At 32.5% G+C, this 16,789-nt stretch overlaps 1 protein-coding gene across 5 annotated transcripts in view; it reads left to right on the top strand.

Moving 5' to 3' along the window:
• Nucleotides 1-16,789, top strand: part of GRIK2 (glutamate ionotropic receptor kainate type subunit 2) — a 633,079-nt gene that overhangs the window by 242,539 nt on the left and 373,751 nt on the right. For all 5 annotated transcript variants that reach the window (XM_036871504.1, XM_036871501.1, XM_036871502.1 and 2 more), the window contains exons 3-4: nt 4,769-4,936; nt 8,694-8,951. In XM_036871504.1, the coding sequence (XP_036727399.1) occupies nt 4,769-4,936; nt 8,694-8,951 (426 nt within the window). The remainder of the gene's footprint in view (nt 1-4,768; nt 4,937-8,693; nt 8,952-16,789) is intronic.

Here is a 16,789-nt window from a genome sequence, read left to right as displayed (position 1 = left end):
CCTGTGATAGGGAAAGTTGCAGTGCTGTGAGTTCTGTGTAAATGAGGGATTCCTTGCCATTTGGGATTCTGTATCTGCTAAACAAAGTGGGGCAACTCTGCTTATGGAAAAGAAGACTATTCTATTCTGTTTCTCTCTTTTTTCTCTAACAAGCCTCTTATAGAATGATGAAAACTATTAACTTTTACTATAAGCTTGGAGAAAGAATTGCAGGCTTATCGCTTGATACAGAGGTTATGTGAGATGCGATGGCCTTTCCTAAATTAAAACAAACAATGAGACAAAACAATTAAACCAAACAAAAATAAAATTGTGAGAATGATTATCTTATATGATTTTTTTTTTAATTTCAGAAAACCAAAGGTAAGTATAAGAAAGCAGTGAAATTTTGCTTGTATCCAATAGGAACTAGGGAATGTGATGATAATGAGAAAGTGGTCTCTAGTTTCTTGAAAATGTGAAACTGTGTGAATCTTGGTACAAGTCTCTGGAAACACTTAATTATAGATTACTAAGATGCTGCTTTAGGATCATATAGTTCTTCTATGTTCTTTATTACCCTGAAATGTATTTTATCCACCAAACATGTTTTTGTGAACTCCTTAGGGTAGCAATTCTGTCTTCATGTACCACATGCTTATGAAATGCTACATACAATTCTGACACTTCATAATAAAAAGAATAAGTCTAGAAGCAAACACCTTGTATAGGAGGTACATAGCACAAAATAAATATTATTTCTCAAGGTAAGAGAATAAGCCCTGTTCAAAATCATGTGAACAACTACCCTTTTGCAGGTCTAAGAACGGATGGAAAAAATGCTTCGCCTTTCAATTTTTTATTAGGAAGTTTTAAAACCAAAGATATACTTTTAGAATAAAAATAGCTGATTTCTTCCTCAGAGAATCAAATGCATAAACTTTTATTTTCTACTTCATAAAGAAAAGAACTGAAATATGTACTTTCTCAGTTCTCTGCTCATCTTCACATCAACAGATTACAGAGAATTGCCTCATGGCTTGAGTAAGTAAGGTGTCCTCCTATCCAAGGCTTAGCCTACTTCCCATGCTTTGGATTTGATCCTCTTTGGCTCTTGAGGAGTTATAACTCATGAGTTATCCCCTCTCTTTTCTGTCTTTTAACTTTCTCTTTCTGTTGGTTCTTTCCCCCATCATATAAATATGTTGTCTTTCTCATTAGAAAAGAAACAAATGAATAAACATCCTGAAATTTCATACTATCTCTGGTTACTCTCCTGTTTTCTGCTATCCCTTAATATTCTAGCTTCATTTTAAAACATATTTTATTCATTTTTTTTTAAAGTTGTAAGGTTAACACAGGTTCATTGTTAACTATTTAAAACAGACACAAGAAAATTAATCAAATGCCTATCATCTAAAATGAACCACACGTAATACTTTGTTAAGCATAAGTGCAAATTGTAACTTCTTGTAAAGCATGTTTTGTCATCAGATACCCTCTATAGAATAAAAATGGCTACATGCAGAGTATTTTATTAATTAAATGTACCATAGTTATGTAAATAATCCCCTCCCATTGGATATTTAGAGTATTTCTAATCACATTGTTCCTATGAACAAAGTGAGCACCCTTGTAGCTAAATCGCCCACAGTTTTCTTAAGGTTATATCCTATTAAGTAGAATTAGCAGATTCAAGTGTATGATATTTGTAAAGCTTGATAGATTAACAAAAAGTTTTCAAGAAAGTTTGTATCAATTTATTTTCCTTTTCAACTGTACTTTTTCTCATACCTCCATAATTTTGATCTGTAAAAATTCCATCTCATTGTTTTAATCTTTCTTTTTTCTATATTTGCACATTTTCATGTCTTCATTGATTATTTGCATGTAATATTTATTATCTATTCATTTTCTTTGCCACTTTTTCCATTGGAGTGATTATATTTCTTGTTAATATTATTTTATATTGAAAATACCAACCTTTTTTTCTAATATATTATGTTTGTATTTAGTTAACATACTTTCACATATTTTCTTCATATTCCTTTAATCATTTTAATGAGTTTGATTATGAATTTTTTCAAATATTCAAATTACATTCAGCAGTATTGCCCTTATTTTTACTGCTTCTGTTATCAAACTTAGAAAAGCCTTAGCACTTTTATGCAATTGCCTTTTAATGTAAAATTTTATTAAAGGATGATCTATATAAACCAAAATACACAAACCATAGTGTAAAGCCTTAATAATATATATCCAAGCAACTAGGATAAGAAACAGAATACCACCAGCTCCCAGAAGCCCATCATTCACCCTCCCTGCACCTACACCCAACACCATTTTTGGAACTTTTTAAAAAATGAAATCATACAGCAATATTCCCTTGTGTCTGACTCCTTTCAGCATTTCGTTTGTAAGATTCATCTCTTACTGTTGAATGTAGTTGTTCACTGATGCATTTATTCCATGCTGCTATGAATATTCTTGTATATGTTTTCTGATGAATATGTATACACATTTTTCTTGGGTATATATCCTGGAGTGAAATTTTGGGTCACAGGGTTGGTGTATTTTCAATTTTAGAAGACTCTGACACATAATTTTCAAAGTAGGTTGTTATTTTGAAGAGAGGTGAAGGATAAGAAAGTTTTAACCTGCTATCATCATGTGTTGACCATTTCTGTATCCTTATTTTGTATTTATACCACATTCAAATTAAAATTTGAACTAAGGAAAGTAGATATAGTTTTTCCATTTTATTTTACCATGAAGAAATAACTTCAGATTTGCATTTCTAAAATTGATTCTGTATTCCTAATTAAGGTTAAGAAGTACTTTCCAATTACTCAATTATTTTTCTGTTCCATATATAAGATCTTACAATTCTGATTACATATTATTATTAAAGTCATCATATCTCACATTTTAGGAATTTCTGTGTATTTTGCCTGAATGAAATTTTGAAGAAAACTACTAATTTGTAGTGGAATAGGCAAGGGCTTTGGAGTCAGGCATGAACAGATTCTAATGTTGGCTCTATCACTTGATAAGCTGCATGATCTTTGGCCAAAGTATTGTTTCCTGTAAAATTTTACTACTTGGGGTTGCTTTGAAGATTTAGTGAAACCTTAAACTCTGATGGAATGTTTGCTCTATGGCAGCCACTGATTCTAAGTGACTTGTTATGAGATAACATTTGCCCTTTACAACAACTCTATGCAGTAGCCTCCATTATCATCCCTTTTTTAGAGATGAAGAAACTCAGACTGAGGATTGAAGCAACTGTGCTAATTCACCTGGGTTACAAGTGGCAGAGCCAGAATGGGAACCCAGTTTGGCTTCAGAGTCCATGCTCGTACCACTGTTCTCCTCCACATATATGACATCTAATTTTGTTCTTGACACCCATTAGGCATGTAAATACTTAATATCCTTCTGCTTAGCGTAAGTCACCAAAGATTTTAAACACATTTGGAGTACAGTTTCACACAGTTGATTGTTCTGTAACTACACCATCAAATTAGTTGAAAAAGTAAGAGAAATATTTCTAACTAATACCGTGTAAAATGACAAATTTCCAATGCTTCCTGAATATAAATTTTTCCAATCACTGTGGTATCTTCTGAGTCCTAATTCTTCACATTTAGGGGAATTATTACTATACCATGACTTCTTACTAATTTAGAATAGGTAGTTTGCTGATAGTATAGTCACCTGACATTCATGTGTCAAAAGATTTTTGATGAGGTATGGATTGCAAGCTGTGGAAATGCCCTATTCAAGGGAGTTTAATATGTGAATGACGGTGCTGAGAGCACATGGTGTGAAATTTGAAAGGGAGAAAAATAAATGTTCTTTAATTTTAATGTTCTGGTTTCCTAAGGACAGAGGTTGGAGGGTGTCAGCTATCAGGTGCTCCCTTTTTCATTCCATTCACCAAAGCAACAATAAGGAAGAGATTCTGTTGGAGACAAAGGTCCCAGTTAGGTCACTTATAACTGAAAAGAGAGAGATGATGTCAAGGCTGGGACACGAATGAGGGAACTGGACTGAGGCACAGCTGGTGGAAGGTGACAAATGGAAAGGACGTGTCTTTAAATTATAGTCTACATTGTATGGCCAAAATTATATGCTGCAGTGTTATTCACTGACTAAGGGATTTGCACTGTTTGGGAGTTATCTTTCAAAAATGTCAAGTGGTTTTTGAAAAAGGATTTAGAGTAAAACAAATAGAGAAATGCTACTTCGTCCTTTATTCTTGCAAGTAAGATGCTGGAATTTGCAAGTGAATAAGTATTTTGGGCTTTTAACATGGTAAGTGCCATAAAAATTATGCTAAAGAATTCTGATTTCTGAATTAATAGAGACAAATTTAATCCAGTTTTCCCAGTGCTAACTTTATAGCTTTATATCAATATAGAGGATTGATTATTTTCTAACTGTGTGCAAAATTTTGAGGGTTAATGTTCAGTACTTAAGGCAAGATCTATGTATACCTAGGCCCTAAAATAAGCAATTACTAAATAAAAAGGCAAAATCATATTCAAATCATGGTAAATTTTGGTAGCAATATCAAAGAAATTTTGCCAGTGTGGATTTATCTTAAAGGGCACATCCCAAATATTCAAATTCATAGAAAATGTAAGCACAAACTCCATGCACTTAGACAAATCACTCAAACACACACACACACATAAGTGCACAAATACATACATAAAAGTACAGAAACCTTCCCAGATTTTCTCTATCTTGTAAGAACTGTGTGATTATTTTTTTTCTTTGCCAGGTGGTATTTTTGAATATGTGGAATCTGGCCCAATGGGAGCTGAGGAGCTTGCATTCAGATTTGCTGTGAACACAATCAACAGAAACAGAACCTTGTTGCCCAATACCACCCTAACCTATGACACCCAGAAGATAAACCTCTATGACAGTTTTGAAGCATCCAAGAAAGGTAATTGATAGATATTTAACAGTATGTTTTCTGGAATTCAAATTTTCAGCTATTCTTAAGAGATTTCTTAATCCCAAAAGTAATTAATAAGTCATTAGGAATATTTTCATGCAAATGTTTCTTTTCAAACTGCACATAAATTTTATCAGGGAAGGTAAAGTGATATGATTACCTACTGAAAAAATAATTGCTTATAACATGAAATGCAATGAAGTTTGGGATAGTGAAATTTTTTTTTCCCCATTAATCCTTTTGTTTTGCTACTAAACTATTCCTATTTTAAGAACTTTCTAAAATAAAACAATACCATCTGTGGATTTTACGAAGTTTTACAATCAATTTTTACATTTTTATTTGCATTATGTGTCAATTCCACTCTATTACTGTGGTCTCAATTTTCTGACTACCTTGAAAGTTCTGTGGTTCCAAGTGACTTCAGAAAGTCAGTCTAACCTTAATTGGAAAAATTTGAACAACCTTTCATTTGTGTATAGTCTATGCCCATTTTTTAACCACTTGATGTTTCTTTTTGTGACTGAAAATAAATGACTAATGATATGAAAACCGGATTATATGAAGAAATAATAAAAATACCTTATGAATTTTATTTATTTTATTATTTTGTAAAACTATGTTTTAAATATAAGAATAGAAATATAATTTTCTGGAATATGAATTTAATGCATATATGAAGGAAGGTAATAGAGAAACTATTATTGAGGCATTATTTTAACCAAACAGTTTCAGTAATAAATATATTTTGAGAGATGTTTTTATAGGCTTACTTTGTCTAAGTAGGTGATCTTTTCTTTTGCATATTTAGCATTCATGTAGCAGAAATTAAATTTCATAAAGTAGATTTTCTCAAAGGAGTGGACTTAGAAAGCATTTGTTCTAAATTGATATTTTTTAAAACAATGTTTGCTTTTCTGTAATGCTAATATTGTTTTATTGGCTACCTTACATTCATAAAAATGTACATAATTATTTATAATTCTAACTTGGTACAGATTTCTTCTAAACTCATTAATATTAATGGCAGTTAATAAGGTACAATATTTCTTGAGATGAAAGTATCCTTCTTTTCCCCCAGCTTACTTGTGTTTATCAAAACCTATGTTCTGCTTGCCCTTTGAATTCATATCTTTATGAATAAAAATAAGTTTCCACATTTCAGAACCATGTCAGGGTGATGAAAGGTTTTGAACGCTGAAAAAAAGGGTAAAGGTTATTGTGAAGTACTACATTTGTCATCATAATTGCAAAATAAGTCATTAACTGCAAGACAAGTGCATTCGAATATTGACATAGTTCATGATTATTTCCATTAGGAAGAAGAAGCTCTGTCTCAAATGAAATAATTTAGACCAAAGAATATGGAATATGAGTACAGTATAAATAAAATATTAATAGATTTCTTAATGGTGACTTCAAAGTAGCAACATAAAAAAAAAAGTGGACTAGATTGTTCTAGCAACAAACAGCTTACTATCTTGGGAATATCTTAGCAAAATTATGAGGTGGTAAACTCATTTCGTTTTCAAAATATTAAAAAGGATTTACAAATTTTGTCACCCATTAAAAATCCATTGTGAATCCAGTTCCTTAAGTGACTTTGGCCTGAAGCTGAAAAAGCTCAAATAAGTGTATGAATAAATTTCTTTGTTAGTCGTTTAAAAGGGTGGATGTTGTGGTTTGGAACTTGTCTTGTGAAGCTCTTGCTTGTCGACCTGTTGCTGGTTGGAGGGCACAGCAATATATAAAAAGATAATATAAAGGGGAAATCTAACATAGTTTTTGAATCTTATGGGGCCTCAATAAATATATATATAATACTGATATTTATGACTAATTACAAAATAACAAATAATAAATTTGGGCATTCTTAAAATTTTTTTAAATTAATTTTTCCAAGGCAAAAATATAAGTTAAATGTTTAAATGTAAACATTTTCACTGATATATGATCTTATACTTTTAGTAGATAATACTGTTTTGCTCCATAAATAAACTTTGATGCATTAGAGCTTGAATTATTATTTGAATCATACATTGCTTTTAAATGACTCCTCTGATACCTGAAAACTCTATTTCTTATTTGAAACACACTTCAAAAAGTTCTATGTAAACTAATATAGTGGTTTTTAACTTTCTTGATTTGTGACTTGTCAAAAATCTGGAGAAGGAAGATCTTTTATTTTCAATGTATGTGAATTAAAATCTGTGTGAGTGAAAAACTTTAGGCTCTAACCTTTCTACTGATTTAGAATTCCAATCATTATTTTAAAAGTAAGAATCTATATATTCAAAAATTATTTATTTATATCATATTGAATTTTTGAAGAAAGTGTAAACTTTTTTTTTCCAACTAAAATTTATTTATTAAATATCTCTATGCTTAAGAATCCATCCATCACATTGTATTTTATGTGGCAAAATCTCTGAAGGAAAATATCAGAAAAATTTACACAGTAGAATCACAAACTATTTTTGAGGGATTAAATCTGAACACCTAATTGATCCCTAAATCCCAATAACATTTCTCCTTAGTCATACTTAAATATTTGCAGGGATATACAAACCATTGCCTCTTGGAGCAGACTTCCACTTTTGAACATTTCTTACTTCCCTTAAATTGTATCAAAATTTGTGAGAAACTTCTAAACATTTGCCCTAATTCTTCCTTTTCCAGTCAAATGAAACAAACTTTAGCCTCTTTCACAGGCCAGATCGTCAATTATTTAAAGATGAGTTTCATGTTTCCAATAACTATTGACTTTCTAGACCCAAACTTACCAGTTGCTTTAGTGTATACCTTATAGAATTTCAAGTCCCGTCACAGTCTTTCTATTCCCATCTGAATACCTTCTGATTTAATTATGTCTCTCTTAATTACTGTAATTATTATTGATGTGAGTAAACTTTTCTACAAGTAAATATTGGACTGGTCAAAAAGTTCGTTCGGGGTTTTTCCATACGATGTTATGGAAAAACCCAAACGAACTTTTTGGCCAACCCAATATAAACTTAAAAAAAGTAATTCAGTACAATATGGAAGACTTATAGTATCCAAAAGCCACATAAATAAAGACGATTAAATACTTATCTATTTAATTACATACTTTGATGTTCTTCCTACTCAATGAGATTAATCCCTATGAAATCACCCTCTATGACTCATGTCAGGTTTTGTATAGGTGTTTGTATGCACCGCTTGACCTATATCATCAGATATTTGCAGATACTTAGCTATGTGTAGCCATAGCTTTTTGGATGGGCAGTGGAAGATAAATGGCTTCTGATTAAGAATTTGAAATTGTAGAGAATGACCAGTGAATTTGGGAAAGAACACTATTCCCCGATATGAAGTATTCTTCCAAAAAGAACCCTCTCCCCTTAAATCCTAGAATATTCCCCCTCTTTCTCCTTCCTCCTCTCCTCCCTTGGGACGAGACATTATTTGTAGAATTATTTGAACATTGAGAATTATTATTTGACATTATTTGTAGAATTATTACATTGACATTATTTGTAGAATTATTTGAACATCGAGCTGTAGGTGTCTAGGTGAATTTCCCTTGTAACAAACTGAAAATGTTTGGAGTTAGACAAAACGTAAAATCAGCTAGATGCAGATGTTATATTAAAGACAAATCTTCCTTCAAGATGATGCCTTTGGGTTTACAATAATAATGTGGTAATATTGGCACACTGGCATCTCTCCTCTCATTATTGACAGACTTCTGTCTCCTCTTCAGCCTGTGATCAGCTGTCTCTTGGGGTGGCTGCCATCTTCGGGCCTTCACACAGCTCTTCAGCAAATGCAGTGCAGTCGATCTGCAATGCTCTGGGGGTTCCCCACATCCAGACCCGCTGGAAGCACCAGGTGTCAGACAACAAAGATTCCTTCTATGTCAGTCTCTACCCAGACTTCTCTTCACTCAGCCGTGCCATTTTGGACTTGGTGCAGTTCTTCAAGTGGAAAACTGTCACAGTTGTCTATGATGACAGCACTGGTAAGAAAAATCAGTAACCTTTGGGGCTATGCTTTAAATATAGGTAATTTTCTGAAACTTATTCGAGATTCTTACTGTATTCTTTTTGTTTGTTTTTGTTCTTTTCTTGTTTTTTTTTTTTTTAATTAAGGGAAGGAAAACATTTGAAATGAAACATTAACACTAATTTCATACGTCCAAACAAAGAACAAAATCATACACTTTTTTTTTCTATATTTGTAAAATAAGCACTTTTGTTCTAGGAAGGATGTTACTGTGAACCATAGTATTGGATGAAGAATAGAGATAGTATGAAATATAATATTGAAATATTCATTCAAAGAATTTTTCTACTAATTTCAGGTTAGTTTCCCAAAGTAAAGCCTCATAACTGGCTGTCACTGAAGCTTATCAAGAAATCCAGGAAAAAAAAAAAAAGAAATCAGACTTTGGCCTTAACATTTTCTATAGCTGTTTATGTGCAAAGAATGTGTGTGAAAAGTAATAACCTTTATATCTGGATAGCACGTTAAAGTACCTATTGAAATACTCTGAGTTTTTGGAACTGTTTATATGTAGATATAGCTTAGGGACTTGGAAAATAGTATTTACTAAGTTGTATTTATTTCCGTGTCTTTAAATGAATATTTGCTGGCTAGAGGTGGTCTGTGCTTTCTTGTTTTAATGCATGTTATTATTTTTATATATGAATGGTTATTTTGAGGTATCAGATAAAAACAAGTCTCAGAGAAATATAAGAAGGTAAACAGTAAAAATAAAGTATTAATTCCTTGGAAGTTATATTGGTAAAGGAACTGCATACTATTTTGATTATTACCTAGTGATAAGGAATTTCACATTAAGATGTTTATCACTGGTCTAAATAGTGCTCTTTAAGTTAGAATTTTAAAATATTTTATTCTAGAACATTTCACTATACCTTTATGTTTACATCAAAATTGAAATTTATTTGAATTTAAATTCTCCCCAAATACACCAGGAGCTCACTTTGTTTATAAATGCAGTATTTAGAACTATGTGCAGAAATTAGTCCCTTTGCCAATAAAATTGACCATTTGCAAATTGACAGATAGGAACTCTCCCAAGAGAACAGAGAACAGGAAGTTACAGGGTTGGAAAAATAATGTAAATAGTTTGAAAAATTTTAAAAATTGGGATAAGAAAGAGTAAGTCTAAATACACATTAATAGTATAATTTTGCATATTTGATTTAAAAAAGTGAAATGTTTATTAAAATTTTTAACTTTAGAAATACAGCAATAATAGTCTTTAAAAATAACCTAAGTACCTTTGATGTGTTTTTAAGCTTAAATTAGACCTATTAAATTTATTGCATTGTTATATTCCAAATCATTACTTTTCTATCATTGGTAAAGTTCTGTATGTCAAATTATGAATGGCAGGTTCTGTGTGAGTGGTTTTTCTGAGGGTGTGTAACATCATACTCCAGGGCATGCTCAGTTACAAAATGGTCCACTTATGTTTATGGATGGTCATATATAGAAATATACAAATATGAACACACATGCATTGTGAATCCATAGTTTATTTACTTCTCCTTTCTCTTCTGATATAATTCAGGTGAATTCTGAGTAAATATCACATATCCTCATATGTATATGCACATAGACACTGTATATATACACACATATATGTTATACATATATATGTATGTTATACATGTGATATTATATATTTATTTCTTATTATCTTAAAACTCCTCATAGTAGAAAGAAATTTGGCAAATGTTCAAAATGTTTATGATATACCACATTTCCTCATTATTCTGTTTCTATGTATATGTATTTGACATTTTTACTTCACATATGTTGTTCTTGAGTGACTGAATAAAGAGATAATGGGATTTGTGATCAAGGTCACATCATAGTTTGGTGAAGTAATGTTTCATATGTAGTTGATCTTTTGCTTTGAATAATATTCTAAATATTTATATCATTGAGATAAATTTAAATAGAGAAATAAATATAGTCAGTTAATTAGATGTATATACTTTTAATGGAGACTTGACCCAAGATTACATTTATTAAAATAGTTTAAGCTAATATTTAAAAGAAACGTTACCACTACAATCACTTGAAGGGGACATCAATACTTGGATATTCCAAAAGTCTTTGATTATTTAAATATGAATGCTAACCGAGAATCATTACAGAATTATTCATAAAGTATGCCTTAAAAATCCTCTGAGGGGAAAAAAGCATGTTAATGCTCCATTTTATGCAATATTTAATTCAACAAACATTGATTAAGCCCCTGCTACATTCCAGGGACAGTACCAGGTGTGAGTATATGCCAGTAAAAGAAACAAACTCCTGGTCTCTCTTGAGCTTCTAGTTTCTATTTAGGGATATGTGGTTGTTCATGTTTTTAATATTATTTGTAATGAAATAATTGCATTTGTAACCGGCCTTTTAATTTTACACACTTTTAGAACTTTGCTATTCTTGATTTTTTAGGGGATAGAACTGACTCTAAGATAGATAGAAGATTGTCTTTGAAATGAATTCATAAATATATAGAAGTAGGCTTTTTTTTTTGTCTTTTTGGATATGTTTAAAAGTCTCAAGGTGGAATTTTAATAACAGAACTTAACAGAGAGAATTTGTAAACTTCCCAGGTGAACAAGATGACTATTTGATCATGTGGGAGAAAATCTGATAACAGCTTGAACTGTGAACTGATATAGGAGAAAAATCTACCCCATACCCAATGACATAAACATTAATAACTTCATTATGAACTTGTGTATCTGCTGTTTACTGCAGGATGCAGGATGCATTTTATATATGTTTCTTTTTTCCTTTCCAGATTTATTATGTACGCTATTCCTCCCACTTATATTCATTTCTATTTTGTTGTGTTGTCCAGTTTGATACATGATAATTATACTTTCATCCAGTCTTTGTTCCCACCCCCAAAACAGATGGGATGGTAGATGAAATATAGTGCTGGAGTAGGAGAAATTCTTAGAACGATGTTAACAGGAGCTGTTTATTTTTTATGATAATTAGCATTTGTTGTTGTCATGGATGAATGCTTTTAAATGCCCTGAAAGTCTGTTATACCTCTGAATGATGTCCAAAATGATGGAAAAGAATTGGCTTCAGAAACAAAACTGTGTTTCTGTCAGTCATTTTGGAACATATGATTCATTTTAAACATAAACTAAAAATAAGTTGGATAGCTGTCAGCTTGTAAGCAATTCCAGGATAAGTTGTGAATATTTGCTTTAAAATTCCTGTGTTTCATCTTTGTTTATAGATCAGCAGTCCATTAACAAAGAACTCTGGACTGGTAAACAGAAGCCTGGGAGTCTAGTCCCAGTTTTGCTACTAAATTACTGGTACAACTTTGGAAAAGAGAAGAAGGGAATTGAAATGACTACAGAAAGCAGCTATGGTGCACTAGGCATTGAGGTAGTTGCTATCATATAAACTATTACACTTAATCTTCAAAACAATTATATAAAAACAAAACAATTCTAGGGAAACAGGGTAACACTTCACTATCCTTGCTTCCTCCAGTAACTGGCTTTTCTGCCCAGCAGCAGCCCAAGGCAGAAACTTGAACATCTTCCTTGATTCCTACCTTTCTTCAGTCCCACAATCAAGCTCTAATGGTTGTTAATTCTACATCTCTATGAACTCTCAAATCTGTTCATTTCTTTCATGCTTTCTAACTAATTCTTAAGTCAAAATCTTTCACCTGGATTATTACTAGCAGCCTCGTAACAGTCTGCCTACTAGTCCGGTCTCCACACTGCAGTTCAAGTAATTTTTAAAAATGCAATTCTGATGCATTGTCCTATTAATAGTTTAATAGGATAAAGTTAAAACTTTTTTTAAGGATGAAGTTGCTCTAAGGATAAAGTTAAAGGATAAAGTTAAGGCTAAAGTTAAAACTTGCTCTAAGGGTAAAGTTAAAACTTGCTCTAAGGATAAAGTTAAAACTTTTTTGAAAGGCTTATAAGACCTGACTTCATCTAATCCCTGTACCTCTCCAATGATATTTGAGTCTAAATCCCTCACTTACGCCTTTCAAATTGAGCCATTAAATTTCTTTCAGGTTCCGAAAATACTGTCCAGTCCGCCTGTTTCTCTCATTCTGGCCCCAACTCCTCCTCCCCACTAAGCACCCACACACATGCACATGTGTATTTGCACACACACACACACATTCATACCATCTGGCTTAGATGTCACAAAGAAAGACTGTCCTGACCCCCAGCTCCCAAGCCTGGAAGAGGTCTCCCTCAACATATCCCCATAGCACTGCAGTACTCCCATGACCATCCCCTATGAGAACATTCATCACATTATGAATGACTTTTCTTGGCTGACTTTTCCACTCAATCAAATACACATCTGAATAGGATGGACCGTAAGGCTGCCCACCATTCTATCGCTAGCACCTAGGTATTACCTGGCTCATGGAAATACCTAAATAAATATTGAAGGAATGAATGCATAAAAAGGTATTATTATATCCAGTGTTTAGACAAAGAAGCTCCAATGCATTAAGTAATCTGTCCGAGGTCATTTTAGGTTAGGTAGCTCTTTAGTACTCACCATTGAGTAAATAGATTCAACAATAATCATTTCAAAAATTGTATAAGAAATCTGGAGTGAATTGTGCTTATATGTTAAGAGCAATTAAAATATATTTACTCATTTACTTATTTGAACAATCGTTATCAAGCATCTTCTGTATACCAGGTGCTATGTTCAGCACAAGGGACAGTATTACAGGTAAAACTTTGTCTCCATGTGCTCAGAGTTGAGTGAGGGGGAGACACAACATGTGAGCAGGATACTATTATAGTGTAACAAGTGCAGAGAGAGACAAGAAAAAAATATTGTGGCAGCTTAGGAGATGAATATAGACATGAAAAGAATTTAGGGGAGGGGAAGGTTTTAAAGCTGCCTGGTAAAGGCAGAGGAGAGTTTTGGAGAGGATGACATTATCATTAAGTTATCATAAAGGACAAGTAGAAATGCTTCAACCAGAGAAGGGGCAAAAGGGTGTAACACGTGTAAATGTGAGGATACCTGAGAATCTGGTTTGTCAGGCAACGACAGGCACTTCATTACGACTGATCATCAGAAACACGGAAACAGGAAGGATGAGGGAGAATGTATAAAAGGCCAACGTAGGAGAAATAAAAAAGAGCTTTTTACTAGCTCCTTTGCTATGGAATCTGCATGTTACAGCAGTACCAGTCACGTTTGCATGATGTGAACCTGCTTTCCAAACCACCGTTGAGTGCCTCAGAGATGGACATACACCCATTCAGTTCCTTTCCTAGGAAATCAGAAAAGAGCATAGAGAGAGGGATATCCACTGACTGGACCATGGGTTGAAATCCTGGCTCTGTTATGTAATTTTCAGCAGGTTACTTGACTTTAAAAACTTGAGTTGACACATTTGTAAATTGAAGATAATGTATACATCAGGGGATTGTTGTCATGATTAGTGAGATATACAGAGTGCCTCATGGTGCCCACATGGTAGGAGCTTAAAACTCTCAATAATAGAAATGCCATGTGCTATGTGCCATTTATTCCTTACTATACTCTAAGAAAAAGGAATCGTTATTGGTCCCACTTTTTAAAATATGAGACTATGTAGATGCAGAGAGTTGAGATAATTTACCCAAGCTTTCATAGCAAGTAAATGGAAGGTCTGGGTTTTGACCCAAGGCAGTAAACTGCAGAACCCACTTTGTTAAATACTGTGATATAATGGTAGTTATTGTGTTTTGATTTGGTTCATTTTGTTGTCATTATTTTACTTTAAGAACAGGAATGACACAATCATAACGATTTTGGTAAAGGTTCTCTGACACCAGTGTGGAGAATGCATTGAGGCTATTGAGATATGGTAGGGAATAGGACAAGACCAGAAGCAAGAGAATTTCTGAATTAGTCAAGTTGAAAACAAGATAATAGTCTCAGTTAAAGAGGTTTTGATAGAATGATTTTGAAGCAGAGAATTGTAGGAAGATTTAGGAGATACAAATTGTAGGACTTAGTAAGTAAATAAGTGGAGAAGTGATGGAGACAGAGACAATAAGGATGACCTCTATGTTTCTGGTCTGGGCTACTCATCAATGGCACATTTACTAAAAAGGAAAACAAGAAAAAGAAATGTGGGAAAGGGTATAATAAATCTGGTTCTTAACACATTAATCTTGAAGCACCTCAGAATCATCCAGTGGTGCTGGAGGTGGAAATCCATCTTGAAAAGCAGGAATTTAGTATGGGCATATAATGCTCCCACTGGCATTTTGCTCTGCTCTCCATTTGGACTCCTTTGTGATATGAGGAAATGAAGACAATTGACAAAAAACTAGGTCATGGTAGGTCAAGAAAATTCAGAGTTATGCTAGTGAGTAGGCAGTTGTGGAGATGAATATAGACATGATAAGAATTTAGAGGAGAGAATGTAATTTTTTTTTAATTAATGAAGGAAAATCAGTATTTTTTTTTAGATATTAATATTTAACAAACTTAGCTTTGATTAATTTCCATGGTATGAAAAAGAAAAAAAGGCCAGGGCCTTTATCCTAAGCAAAAGCAGAAATGATTTCTTTACTAACTTTATTAACTTGAATGAATTCTATTTATAGACTATGTTCTATTTACATCTGTGTGTGCTTTTGGAGTTAGTTTAATAAAATGTAAAGTCAATTAAGAGTAAAAAATTATTTTATTTTATTTTGCACCTATATTTAAATAGGATAAATAAAATAAAATAATTCAATAGAAGTTGATGACAAAAAATATATTTCTAGAAGATACTTTTGAATAATATAACAATTTTTGTGTTATAAAACATATAACCAAATAATTTTAATTTTATTTCAAGGAGTGGGGTAATTTGGATCTAAGATGATTATATGTTATATGTTCTAAGTGCAAAGCTTCAAGTTCTCTAATTCCAAGTGGAAATACAATTAGCAATTATGAGTTAAACCTAATTATTAGGATATAGTTGATTACATAGCTTAGTGTATTAGTGTTTCCACCATGTTGGTTTTGCATGAACATAGGTTCTTTATTTCCATTTAAGCAAGCCTCAAAATTATTTGTAATATTATTAATTAAACTTTGATTACACGATAGTATTTTTAAACATATTCATAGAACTAATTATTTCTCTAAGTTTTAAAATCTTTAAAATATTGCCAACCCTAAAAGACAAAAATAAAATTTTTAATCCACAACAATCATACAATTCATATTTCTGCAGATAGTGAAATAAATACATATGTAGGTCTAAAGAAATAGAAGAAGCAGGACTTGTACCAGACTTCAATGATCAGTAGTATTTGCCTTTATTGGGAAAGAAAAAAATCATAAAGTGAGACTAATTCCCTGGTGATGACCAAACACTTCCAGTTTTCTATATTTAAATCTGGAACATATTGGTGTGAGCATTCTGGTAACTACTTTTCCCTTAGCCTTTTCCTGGTCTTGTCTGTCTCCTTCTCTATGCAGTGTAGGGGAACGATAGTACTTAAATTATCTCTCTGATGCTCTTGACAATTTTGACTACTCCCTTCCTCAGTGAAAGACTAAAACTCTCCTTGTTTGGCCTCTGTGCCATCATTCTCTCCTTGTCGTGTCCTTCTTTTCAGCCATTTATTCCCCTTCTCATATTCTTAAACTCTCTTTTTCTTTCTCTGTTCCTTAAAAGCTGATGTTGTTCAGGTTTTATTCCCAGGCTTCTTGTTTTTTACTTGTTTACCTCACTCTCCCTAAAGCCTTCCATCTGACTCATGCCTTTCTCTGCCTGTACGCTGTAGACTCACTGCT

Source organism: Balaenoptera musculus, chromosome 12 (genome assembly GCF_009873245.2).
Source record: "Balaenoptera musculus isolate JJ_BM4_2016_0621 chromosome 12, mBalMus1.pri.v3, whole genome shotgun sequence".
In the NCBI taxonomy this organism is placed as follows: domain Eukaryota; kingdom Metazoa; phylum Chordata; class Mammalia; order Artiodactyla; family Balaenopteridae; genus Balaenoptera; species Balaenoptera musculus.
Note: the sequence above shows the minus strand (reverse complement) of the source record. Positions and strands in the feature narration are given on the sequence as shown.